At 46.2% G+C, this 12,457-nt stretch overlaps 1 protein-coding gene and 1 pseudogene across 1 annotated transcript in view; both read left to right on the forward strand.

Annotated features, from left to right (window-relative positions):
- The window catches only part of omd (integrator complex subunit 5 omd), a 37,702-nt gene that overhangs the window by 22,318 nt on the left and 2,927 nt on the right, over positions 1 to 12,457 (forward strand). The window contains exon 5 of the mRNA XM_089554971.1: positions 571 to 906. Within this exon, the coding sequence (XP_089411097.1) occupies positions 571 to 906 (336 nt within the window). The remainder of the gene's footprint in view (positions 1 to 570; positions 907 to 12,457) is intronic.
- LOC149367314 (uncharacterized) lies at positions 3,801 to 5,089 on the forward strand (annotated as a pseudogene).

Here is a 12,457-nt window from a genome sequence, read left to right on the forward strand (position 1 = left end):
AAAGTACTTTGAATGGTTTATTTTCAAGCTGCGATTAATAATCTGAAAAAGAAACTTGAGCCTATCACATTTGGTTCTAAAATCGAGCACTTCCAAATCAGCACGTTTACACAAAGACACGTTTACACAATCAGTGGTCCCAAGTTCGAACCCCGGACCAGGATGAATTTTTCTCCAACTACGAAGTTTCTGAGAAAGCTGTGTAGCTTTCCTTTGTAGCCGTATGGCTGTGCTAGGGTGGACGCCAGTGAGTAATTACTCCCGTATTACAAATCTTCTCCACCTTGGGGGATTCCCCTAAACAGTTGACCTACCGACTTACACAAAGACGTTGGGGAATCAGAATGTCGGTAGCTATTAAATATAAACCTAGCACCGAGACGCTGAATTCTTTCCAGCTTAGAGCAGTTGAATGCAGCACTAGTAAAAGTTTCGAACTTGAACCAACTAGCTCAAATTTCCGTGTTGTTGTGCACATGAATAGCCTACTGGAGTGGTGCCCTCTAAGCCCACTTGTGGCTTCTGCAGTCAGTGTGTCACCCATCTCTCTCCCACGATCACGACGTCCAGGTGGGTGTGCGTGTGAGCGGCACGGTGTGCAAGTTTGCCGAGGTGCTGGCAGAGCAGATGCAGCTGTCCTCCGACCTGGCGTACGCGGACGCCGTCGCGGAGCTCCTCTCGACGTCCGTCCAGCCAGAGTCCCTGTCGCCCGTGGCGGTGGTCAAGGTGGCTGCGGCGGCCGTCGCCTACTTCTTTGCGGTCGTGTGCAACCCGGCCCACTATGGTCCTGCGCGCAAGTATGCGGCCGCCTGCGTCTGCTTCCGGCTCCTGTCGACCCTGTGCGCCCGGTCGGTGGCCCAGCACCTGGCCCTGAGGAACCTGCTCTCCGGGGCACTCGACCCCAAGGTCAGGGCCATTCTCTCTCTCCGCTCTTGCATAACAGCTGGGCTGCTTGGTAGGATTGCAAGAGGTGTGGCACAGTTTAAAAAATACAAACAGGAATGGTTTATTTTTATTTTATTAAGGGGGAAGGAGGGGCTTAAAACTAACTTTTTTATTTATGGCTATAACCTCGTGAAATTTTGCACACAGACGCATTTTTCTCTTCTGATTCCAAATAGGTAATCACAATTGAGTTGGTGGTCATAAATCTTACAAAGTATAGAACGTGATTAGGTAGTTTCTTACGCAGCTTTAATGAACTTTCTCATTGCATTTTGTTGCTTTTGTTTACATGAATTGATAGTCAGGGAGTTCCCATACCCGGTGACATTCTTCATTTTTCTCTAGAGGTATGTCATCCTGATATACTATTGTCGAGACTAAAAGGTCGCAGTATTTGACCCTGCAACTCATTAAGCTAATTGTAAATTGCTATTTATACGTGGCCCAAACAAAAAAAGTAAGAATGTCATCGGGGTATAGGAACTCGCTGGCTATCAAGTCATGTAATTAAAAGCAAAACAATGCAGTGAGAAAGTTCATTGAATCTGCATAAGAAATTACCTAATTACACTCTAGAATTTAAGATAACTTTTTATCTAAGACCACCAGCTCAATCATGATTGCATATATGGAATCGGTAGAGAAAAATGCATCTGTGTGCAGAGTTTCACGAGATTCTAGCCACAAATAAAAAGGTCAGTTTTTTAAGACCCTTGTCGCCCCGTAATGCCCCAGGGCTTACAGGAAGCATTCTAGAGGGGAGGGGCTCAAGAACACAAGTACAGTCTAACGCGATCTGAAGGGGATCACTCCAGCCTTAACCTGTTCAGATTAAACTGCTCTAACACAGTTTATATTCGTAAGAAGCAACAAATACGCGAGTTTAGCTAGCCAAAGGATCCCTGTAGCCTGCACAGTCAAGCTAGTTGCGGAATAAGTGACCGTCTCGCCGGGAAAAATTTCTTGGTTCATTTCAGCCGGAATGAACGTGACAACCTTCAGATCATGCTAGACTGTACATTGAAAAGATTATACAAACAAAGCAGGAAACTACACATAAATAGGCACAGTAGCATCAAAACAAAAACCCTTAAAAGCAAAGAATGAGAAAAAAAAAAGTAAGAAGATAATGGCAGCACTGAATGGCAATGCGGTAGAAACATAATGAGCCCACCCACCTCCTATTTTTGCCTAAGAATTTGAGAGAAAAAAAAGCGTCAGTTGTTAAACCTTCCATCCATTTCACACTGTCACAGTCCACAACACATTTCTTGGTAGTGCCCCAAGATGCTGGGCAGTGATAACATCGCGGTGTGTTTACCTTTTGACATTGGCTCTCGCAATGGGGGGAAGCGAACTTGGCAGAGTGCCAGCGCTTGTCTGGTTGTGCAAGCCTCGTTTTCAGTAGGTTCGCCTTATCGGGCCATGGGCGATTGGGGCGTCGACTGCCGCTCAGTCACTGGAACGCACGATAGCAGAAAATGCTTTTCGCAGCGAACGATGCTAAAAGCCGGCGCCATGATCGCGGCTGACCGCGTGCTTCCGTTGGCGCCTGATGGGTGGGAGGATGGACGACGCTCGGAAAGAAAAAAAAAATTTTCACACGCAATTGGTAGCGCCCGTCCGAAGTCATAGCCTTTCATGGGCGTTGGCTGGGACTGCACGGACAGTACTTATCCGTATTTCCGAATTAATAGGGCTTGAATTAACGAGTGTTTAGTTACGACTTTTGGAGGTTGTGCCAAAAAGAGGGTAGGTAGGCAGCCGCCACTGCGGCCGCCAACCCTAACCTCCGGCGCCGTGGCGGTGATGGCGCCATTGAGGCTTCATACCCACTCTTCCATAGTTTTATCTGGTTCCATCTTCTGTCCCCCTTTAGGATGTGCGCAGCCTCTGACTATGCGGAGGTGCTTTTTTGTTTTTTCTTGCCACGTGCTGTTTGCCAAGCCGCCCAGATGGGGCGGCGCGTAGTTCAAATTATCTGTAGCGGAACCGACTTGCTTTCGAATTAACGGGCTTTTTTATACGCTGATCTCTATGGAGCTTGGCCGGACCAAGTAGTGTGGCTCGAATTATCCGAAAATTCGAAATTGAGGTTCGAATTAACGAGCTTTCACTGTATTATTAAGTACCACATTTATCTGTTCTAACGTGCACCTTTTTTATAAAAAAAAACTCTTAAAAATGACAGGTGATATAGAATTGAGTATGAAAATGAAACTACGCCAGCAGCACATGGGCATCACAAAATTGCAGCTTTGTATTTCTGCAGTGGGCGTGGTCAGGCTGTTGATGGTGATTTGTCGCAGAGTTTCTCAGTATTGCACTAAGGGAAAGCTGGTGCCAATGTCTGTGTGAGTTCCTAACGCGCACTTCTTCTGTCGCGGGAATGCCAAAAAGACATGGCTTATTTTGCCTGGCTAGTGTTGGCCGAAAACAAGGATTCTGCCTCTGTGGCAGCCACGCCGCTGTGCGCTGCAATGATCACCTCTGCACTTAGTTGAAATCATTTTAGTAGCACGCTTTTCAATTCTTCAGTAAATTTAACGCAAGTGTTAGGCTGGTACGCAAACTTTGACAGCATTTCATCGATGTTTGCTACGAGAGGAGTCGCACTATTAAGGCTCAATCCACATTTCACGCCCAGCAGTAGCCAAGCCAAGTATGAAACCTCATCTCCCCAGCGTTCCTACACACCTCCATGCTAGATGGAGTGTGGTGCAGCCTGCTTTCCCTCTGGCTAATATTGAAAAACTCCGTGGTATTTCTTGCGCATCGATATTAAATCTGAATTCCGACCAGCCAGTGAGGCAGCTGCTGCCAATATTTTTTCTGATGCTGCGGCAGCTGTGCGCACTGTTTACAGCGAAATGGACCCTGCCTTTAACAATAATATCACAGTTGTCTATGATGGGACATGGTTGACATGTGGCCACACTTCTCACATAGGTGTTGGCACTGTCATCGAGTTCTACACAGGACTGGTGCTCGACTGTGTCGTACTTTCGAATCGGTGCCATGGATGCACGGTGGGCCCCAAAGAAGAAGATGATGGTTTTCATGAGTGGAAAGCATCCCACATCTGCCAAAAAAACACAGATGTTAAATCTGGCAGAATGGAAGTTGAGGCTGCCTTGCTCCTATTCAGGTCATTTCAAAAGCATGGCTTGCGATACACAAACATTGTTTGTGATGGGGACAGCAGAACGTTCTTGGCACTCTGCGAAGATGAGACATACGGTTTTATTCCCTTCACAAAGGAAGACTGTGTGAATCACGTAAAGAAGAGGATGGGTACAGCCCTGCGTGCTCTTGTCACAAAAAGTAAAAAAGGTCGGCCTATTGGCGGAAAAGGTGGCCTCACTCAAGATTTAATTAAGAAGTTGACAAATTACTATGGCAAGGCCCTGCACGATAATGACAACGTTGAGGAGATGCAGAAAGCTGTGATGGCAACGTTTCACCATATTACATCCACCAATGAGGACCCACACCACGAACTTTGACCCCAAGGACCGCAAAGTTGGTGCCGACACCAGGTTGCAGAAGCAGAGGGCAAACCTCCGCCCTCCCACAAGTACCAGCTTGCAAGGTATGTGGCAGATGCATTGCTGCCTATTTATCAGCGGCTTTCTGATGCCCAGCTCCTCAGCCGATGTCTCGGGAAAAAAACACAAAATGCTGCTGAAAGCCTACATTCGGTGATTTGGTCGCTGCTGCCAAAAGATAAAAATGCATCTCTGATTGCAACAGAGACTGCTGTCAACGAGGCAGTTTGCAAATACAATTCAGGGACCCGCCGTGCTTACACAGAGTACTGTGCGACACTTGGGCTTCAAACTGGCCAACATGCCCTTCGCAGAGCAGCTGAAAAGGATGTCTTGCGGAAAAGAAAGGCAGCAAAACAACTTCAGTCTCGAGGCAAGGCATCCAAAAAGACCCGTGTTGCAAAGGACACAAAAGACTATAACCCCGGTGCCTTTTGATGAGTGAAGTTAAAGGTGAAACTTTGGAAGCCATTTTCTCAAAACTGTTTTTTTTGTCACCTGCTCTGATTGTTCCGCTGATTTCTTCGTGACCGCTAAGGCTATTTTGATGCGTTTTTTTTTGCTGCATTCCTTGAGAAATGGTTCAGGTCGTGACATTCTCGGTTTTCCAGCACACCGTATGCTGACTTACTGATTCGACTAGTTGTTCAGAGTCTAGATGGCTGTTGTACAGTCTGCTTATAAAATATGAAAACTAAAAACTTTTGCATTGTAAATAAAAAAATCTAAGAACGTCACGACCTCATCCATTCATTTTGGAATGCAACACACTTTGAACAAGTCTTCTAACTTATTTTGTAAGTCGCTCAAGCTTGGTACAAGATGAAAAGGAGGAAAATTTTATAAATAAAAAAGTTGTTGAGATATCAGTTTGAAATTTTTATAGTGATATCACAGAAGTATTACCAGTAACTCTGCCAATTTTTGTCAGAATCCATGAAGAAATAGAAAAGTTGATCCCGAATGCCACGTCCCCCCTTAAGGCGAAAGCCTTTAATGGCTCATTCTACCATCCGTCCTGGGGTGACTCATCGACAAGCGCAGCTGCCAAAAGATGACATCATCTTCGTTGACAGGGGTCGGCGCGGCGGCGGCGAGCGCTGCTCCGTCGTCAGTCGGTGTGCAGCAGCTAGTGGAGGAGGATGGCTCCCAAGCGGTGCAGCCGTAACAAACGTAGTCAGTCACTGGCAGTCGAAGTAGCGCGACAAAGGCTTTCGCCTAGCGCACTTTAGGCTGCCAAAGTGCCCCCATAGTTTTTTTTTGTCGATGTTGCTTGCCTAGCCTACGGCAGTCGTAGATGCCGATAGGCCTAACAAGCGTCAGAAGTGTCCCGTCAGCAAGACACTGACCTGGACTCCGAAGAGGCACTGATCTTGAGTTTTTAGGAAAGTGGCAGTCAGGCAACCTCACATGCGTTTGTTGTTCAGGAAGCTTATGTGCATGATTGGCAGATCGGAGTCAGCAGGTGCTCGATTACAAATTTTGTGAAAAGGAGATTTTCGGTTCAAGGCCGAACAGGTGTCTGCCAGAAAGGCAGTGGCATGGCTTCGTCATGCGTTAGAGCGGTTGCAGTAAAGATTGGTTCGAGATCATTTCCGTGTCTGAGCACAAAAATCTGGGTGCATCACAATCGAACGCTGGTTTACAAGAACAAGTCTGACCAACTCGCCCACCAGTTCATGTTGTATTACAGTCGAAGTCACTGCACTTTTTTGTGACCTTGAAAAATTGGGTGCACATTACAGTTGAGAGCATGTTAGAATCGAGCAAATACGGTAGGCGGGGCAAGCTGATTGATTATGGGGAATTCTCATTGATTTGCCTTTAGAAATGTTTCGTTGCATTAGCCAAAGTGTGCACAAGACAGCGATGTTATTAAGGTCACGCTGGAGAGTTAAAGTATTATTACTACTTTCAGTCTTCCGGTACATCACACAGTTGTCCATAAATAAACAAATTGAACTTGAGACCTAATTAGGAAGATCATTGATGTAAATTAGAAAAAGTGAGGGTGCTAAACAGAGCCTTGAGGAACCCCTGAACCACCGGTACTTCAGGAGTCACCAACATGTCGTGTACAGAGTTGGAAAGAAATTCTTGAATTCCGTTAAAATCTAAAGGATAGGAGTTTAGCTTGTACAGCTTTTAGTAAGGGTAAGCGCTGGTTAAATCTGTTCAAGACTTTTGCAAAATCTAAAGAACTGCACTCTGTTATAAAGGCAGTGTCCAAAAATGCATGGAGGGCATTACAAAATGTTGATAATTGTGTTTTGCATAGAAGAACGCCTTTCGGAATCAGCGTCGACTGCTGTGATGGGAAGGAATCGGTTTGATTCCAAGATGTTATTGAGATGAGAGAAAATGACATGTTAAAATATTTTACATGGTCTGATGTTAAAGGGACAGTGAGGAGAGCTCTGTTAATATTTTTTTAAAAGCAAAATCCGATAGTTTGGCATGTCATGGCTTTGTAGCCACTAGGCCGGCAGCGAAAGATGCATTTATTTCTAAGGAATTTGGATTCGAAATTGAAAAAGTTTTCCCCGCCGCTCTGATTCAAACTTTGGATTCTCTTATGACGACACAGGACTAAGTGACGTGACACATGACGTGAACATGACGTAACGCAGACTCCGTGATTTCTGACGCCCAGCAGTGCGGCCTAGCAGCAGCCGAAAAGAAAGCTACCGCCGGCCGCTCGTTGAAGGCATCTAGCGGCTATTGCGGCCGTCGCTTCGTTTACGTTTGCACCGGCGTTTTGCCAGCGTTACGATGGATCCCGCTCTCGAAGTCGTCAACGAAGTTCTCGCAAATAGACACCTTTAGCATACCGTCTACCTTGTTACCGTTAGCAAAATACCGGGAGCCCGCCAACCGCCGGCGTGCAGGCGCTGATTGGTCTCGATGTTGCAGGCGCGCGCATAGCTGCCGGGTACGTGGCGCCATCTGGCGACGTCAAGGAGATTTGCGCATGCATTGGCTGCGCTTCAGTGATTCGTGACTTCTCGTGTCCCAGTGTTGCTAGAACCATTTGTTCTAGCAACACTGTTTTGTCCTATGACGTCATCACGCTTGTACTTGCGAGTTTGGCCTGTGGCGGCGATGCCTGTATATTTTAGTTCTTGCTCTTTTATACGTTGCAAGAGCTTTTTTGTCAGTATTAGTGGTGTTTTTGTAATCAGGAGCTGGCATTCTGTCGATACAAGCCAACTTCAATTTCTCCTCAGTGTCCCTTTAAGGAGGTAGGCCTGCGCATTCCGTTCCATACATAGCAGGCAATGCTGCCCAAGCTACCACGCCTTTTCGCACAGGCTAAGCCCGCGCCGAGAAAGTAGTTCGCCATGCAACCAAAGTGAACACACGCGTATTTCACTGCAGCAGATCTGAAGTGCCATCTCTCAAGAGTGCCTTGAGCCTCAAGATGATGGTGCTTGGCACCACCACGGACCCTTAGCTCCCATACCGAAGCTGTCATCCGCACCATGGCGATAGGTTTTTAAGGTGAAGGGTAGAAACCCTGAACGGTGGCAGTCGGGATCATGGTCAAGCTCCGTCCGACGAGCTCCCCGTCTGTCTACCAGTCGGGGACCTCTGGGACCTTCCTGTGAATAAGACAGTGAACCACAGGCGACATTTTAGGAACTGTCAGCATTCCAGTACTTCTTTTGAAAACCTGATGGGTCCCTGAAAAGGAACCACACCAATGAAAGCTCTACCAGTACCCGACCTGACTGCGACCACTTCCCTCATTTCGTCTTTATTCTCTCTCTGGTGGATGACGACCCGGTTGCTGCAATGTCCATTTTTGTTATCGCTAGAACCCTTGAGAAAATGATAGGGAAAAAGTACAAAGGACAGAAATTTTCATCTAGTGACCTTGTTATTGAAGTATGCCAGACAGATCACTCTGACATCCTTCTGAGGCAAAAGCAGTTTGCTCACCTTCTTGTGACCAACACCCCCCTCCCTGCAATCTAAACGCAGTACAAGGTGTTGTATCAGAATGAGTTCTGATTTGTGAAACAGAATCTGATCTCCTCGAAGGCTTTCGAGATCAACGCGTCAGTGTCCTTCGCCACATCAGCATAAGCCGGAACGATGAAGAGGTTGTGGCATCCCATATCGTCCTGCCATTTGAAAGGTCCCGTCTACCAGGTGCTGTCAAAGCAGAGTTCATTCACTGTAAAATCTGTCCCTATGTCCCAAACCAGAGAAGATGCCTCAACTGCAAAAAGTATGGACGCGGATCCAAAACATGCCGTGGAAAGCCCACTTGTGCGAAGTGCGGTGCCCGTGAGGACCCAACTGATAACTGCAGTGGCGCCCATGCAGAATGTCCCCGCTGTCACAGGCCACACGCCGCAGACTCACGGCATGTCAGGCAGTTTAGAATGAGCAATACCGTATTTTCCGGTGTATAAGACACACACGCCATATATGCAGGCTGTCATTGAAAAAGTTGGTATATAAGACACACCCGTGTATAAGACGCACCCCAATTTACCCAGTTAGGCTAGTAAAGCTTAATTAAACATGCTTGTGCGACCATCGCGAAATGCACCGTACTTGTGAGAAGTTCTTGAGCAATGCTAAGTGATCGAAAAAGGCAGCACTCACACCATACCCGCCCACGTTTTAAGCAAAAAAGAGAAAAAACGAAAGAACTCTCCTTATGTCCTTAACAAAATTTTATTTTTACTTAAAACCTTTGAAGTCTTAATCTTCGGATGCACTATCAAAAAGTTCACCCATTTCTGGAGGCAACGCGGCTGAAACATTCTCTTCGCGCTACGTACATACTACGTACACGGAGTAAACAAAGTTGCAAAGGGTTACTGAAAAAAAATGCCGGCTTGTCTTGGCTTGTCTTCACAATGGCGATGAGCGCGATTGTCGCCATCGTTTGGCATTTCACATTACTTTTGCTTGGGGCCTCCGAAACGGCCGCATGTTTATGAACCCAGAAGTCGTCATCCCCGCCGTTTCATGATAAAGTTCACCTAAAAAAGTTGCGCACGGCGGTCCCCTTATTGAAGTATTAACCGTGTTACAACTGCGCCATTGGTAGTGATATTTTTTCTGTGAAAAAAGCTTGAACATGAGCCTGAGTAGTTTCTGAACTCGCAAAAAAAACCCGAAAAATTAGCGTACAAGACGCACCCTTGTATAGGACACACCAGCAAGATTTTTGAAAAAAAGCCGCGTCTTATACATCAGAAAATACGGTAAGTAATCCAGATCGACGTAGCAGAAAGAATCTCATTCTCAGAAGCCTGGAAGAAACTCTGGCTTCTCTCCGGAATAACCTACGCTGACGCAGTGTGGCGGGGTCCGGGCGGCGTCTCGTCACGGTGGGCGTGCAAAACAGCATCGTTGATGTGCGCCCACCTCGGTCCTTCACCAAGCAGCAATTTGATTGCACCAGCAATGCATGTCCCAAAGGTCGACTTTTCACAGGCCTCATGGAAAACAAAGACAAATGAGAGGGAGTCTCTCTCTCTTGACAAATCCTCGTCTGCTTCCGCGTCTTCACCAGAAGCAATTGAGCTGACACGGGGATTCTTAAGTCGGAGACGCTCAGCGGGTCCCCCCAAAGAGAGGCGGAGTTTCCTAGACTGCCTTAAACCGAAAAGACATCTGCCAGCTGATAAAGGCGGTGATATCTGGAAAACTCCCACCAGTCTTCGCTTCCTCACTAAGAACTATAATTGTCAAGAGTATATCCTCCACTGAAACTGGCAAAGGCTACTTAAGAACCTGGATGACATATATCGAATACTCGCGTAATATCATCCAAACATACTTTGCCGACAGGAAACACACTTAAAGGTGCAGTGAAGAGGAATCTGAACTTGTCTTTTTGCCGCGGGAACTCGATCTACACGTTCCGAGTGTTCTTAGAAACTGTGACTTACTGCCCTGTGTGGCCGATTTCCCTAATTAAATCGGATTAACACGTCCTACTCGTACGGTGGGCGGAGTCGACCAATGCGTGGAGTGCCTTTCAGCCAGCTCCATGGAGGCTTTGCTTTCGTTTTATTTTGTTTTTTAGGTTTCCATGAATAAATAGTTTCATTCGCAGATAATATAGCTGCAAAATAAGGCCGCAGAAATAAAAATACACGCAGAGCGGCAAGCCTCCACGGAGCTGGCTGAAAGGCGCTCCACGCGTTGGTTGACTCCGCCCAACGCACGGGGAGAATTAAAAAAAAAGGCGGGAGTCAGACGTTAATTCGATTTAATTAGGAAAATTGGCCACACAGGGCAATAAGTCGAAGTTTCTAAGAATGCTGGGAACGTGAAGATTGAGTTCCCGCGGCAGAAAGATGAGTTCAGATTCCTCTTCATTGTGCCTTTAACAACGCAAACGAACTTTCTCAAAACATGATATGTAGTATACCGGAAGGACAGGCAAGGCAGTGCCACTCATCAGGTGACTTTGCCATTGTGGTTCAGAATTCAATTCCCTCTCAAAGTCTTTCACTGGCTACTGATTAAGAGGCAGTGGCAATACAAACCCTAACTTTCGGCTCAGTAATAATTGTATGTTTCTTATACATCCCACAAGATCATCTCCTGTCCATTGACAAACTTGACAATCATTGACCAGACCCCTTCCTGTTGGTTGGCGATTTTAACGCACACCACCCATTATGGGGAGGTACTAGAACCGATTCTCGAGGAGCGCTAATTGAAAAATTCCCATTGTCGTCTTGTTCGTGCATATTCAGTAGAAAAGAACCAACATGCTTTAATGCAACACACAACCCATACACAGCAATAGGCCTTGCTATTGGATCTCCATTGCTCTTGGCAGCTACTGAGCGGGTGGTTATTGATTCCCTTTATGGAAGTGACTAGTTTCCCGTTTCTTTAAAATGCACAGAAAATATATTTGAAGGTAAACAATCCTAGGAAGTTTAAAGAACAGATTGCTGACTGGAAGTTCTTCTGGGAACTTTCAGCATTGCCCTGTTCATCAATTAGAGACCTAGGTGTTGATGAATCTCAATCCTTGATCACACTGAGTATTATTATAGGCGATGCACAGAAATCCATCCCACAGACATCAGCTAAAATACAAAACAGACGAAAACCATAATGGAATGCACAGTGCAAGAAAGCTCGTCGGAACCAAAACAGCGCATGGTCAAAATTCCGCCGTTATCCTACGGTTCACAACTTCATAAACTCTAAGCAAGCTAAAGCAAATGGCAGGCATACTTGACAAATATCCAAATGGCAAAGTTGGCAGTCATTTCTCTCCTCTGTAAATTCTTGTACAGATACGCATACACTTAAAGGGCATAGTGCACATCCAATTCCTTTTATTAGCACTACTGGTGATACATTGGAGCATCAAGCAGATGCAATACGGAACACATCGAATACACTTTTAGCTCAGTGCTGTAACATTGTAACAGTAAGTAAACAGCATTTTACAGTAGTTCCACAAACAATTCAAGGCACACATTTCCTCTGTTACTCCAAGGTCAGACCATAGCTTGCATTCCCTGTGACCAGGTGGAGATACACCTCAAAAAGAGCGTCTCCTCTGTCGCTTCTTTTGTCTCATGACATTATGTCTGCCTCAAGTGGGTGAATATTCTAACTGTGGGGAATAGCATCATCATCATCAGCCTGACTACGCCCACTGCAGGGCAAAGGCCTCTCCCATGTCTCTCCAATTAACCCTGTCCTTCGCGAGTTGCGGCCACCCTATCCCCACAAACTACTTAATCTCATCCACCCACCTAACTTTCTGCCGCCCCCTGCTACGCTTGCCTTCTCTTGGAATCCTGTCTGTTACATTGAGGGCCATCAGTTATCTTGCCTTCTAATTACATGCCCTGCCCAAGCCCACTTCTTCTGCTTGATTTCGACCAGGATATCATTAACGTGCGTTCATTCCCTGACCCACTCCGCCCGCTTCCAATCTCTTAACGTTACACCTGTCATTATTA

The sequence above is a fragment of the Amblyomma mixtum genome, chromosome 1 (assembly GCF_055824585.1).
Source record: "Amblyomma mixtum isolate Tamu chromosome 1, ASM5582458v1, whole genome shotgun sequence".
In the NCBI taxonomy this organism is placed as follows: domain Eukaryota; kingdom Metazoa; phylum Arthropoda; class Arachnida; order Ixodida; family Ixodidae; genus Amblyomma; species Amblyomma mixtum.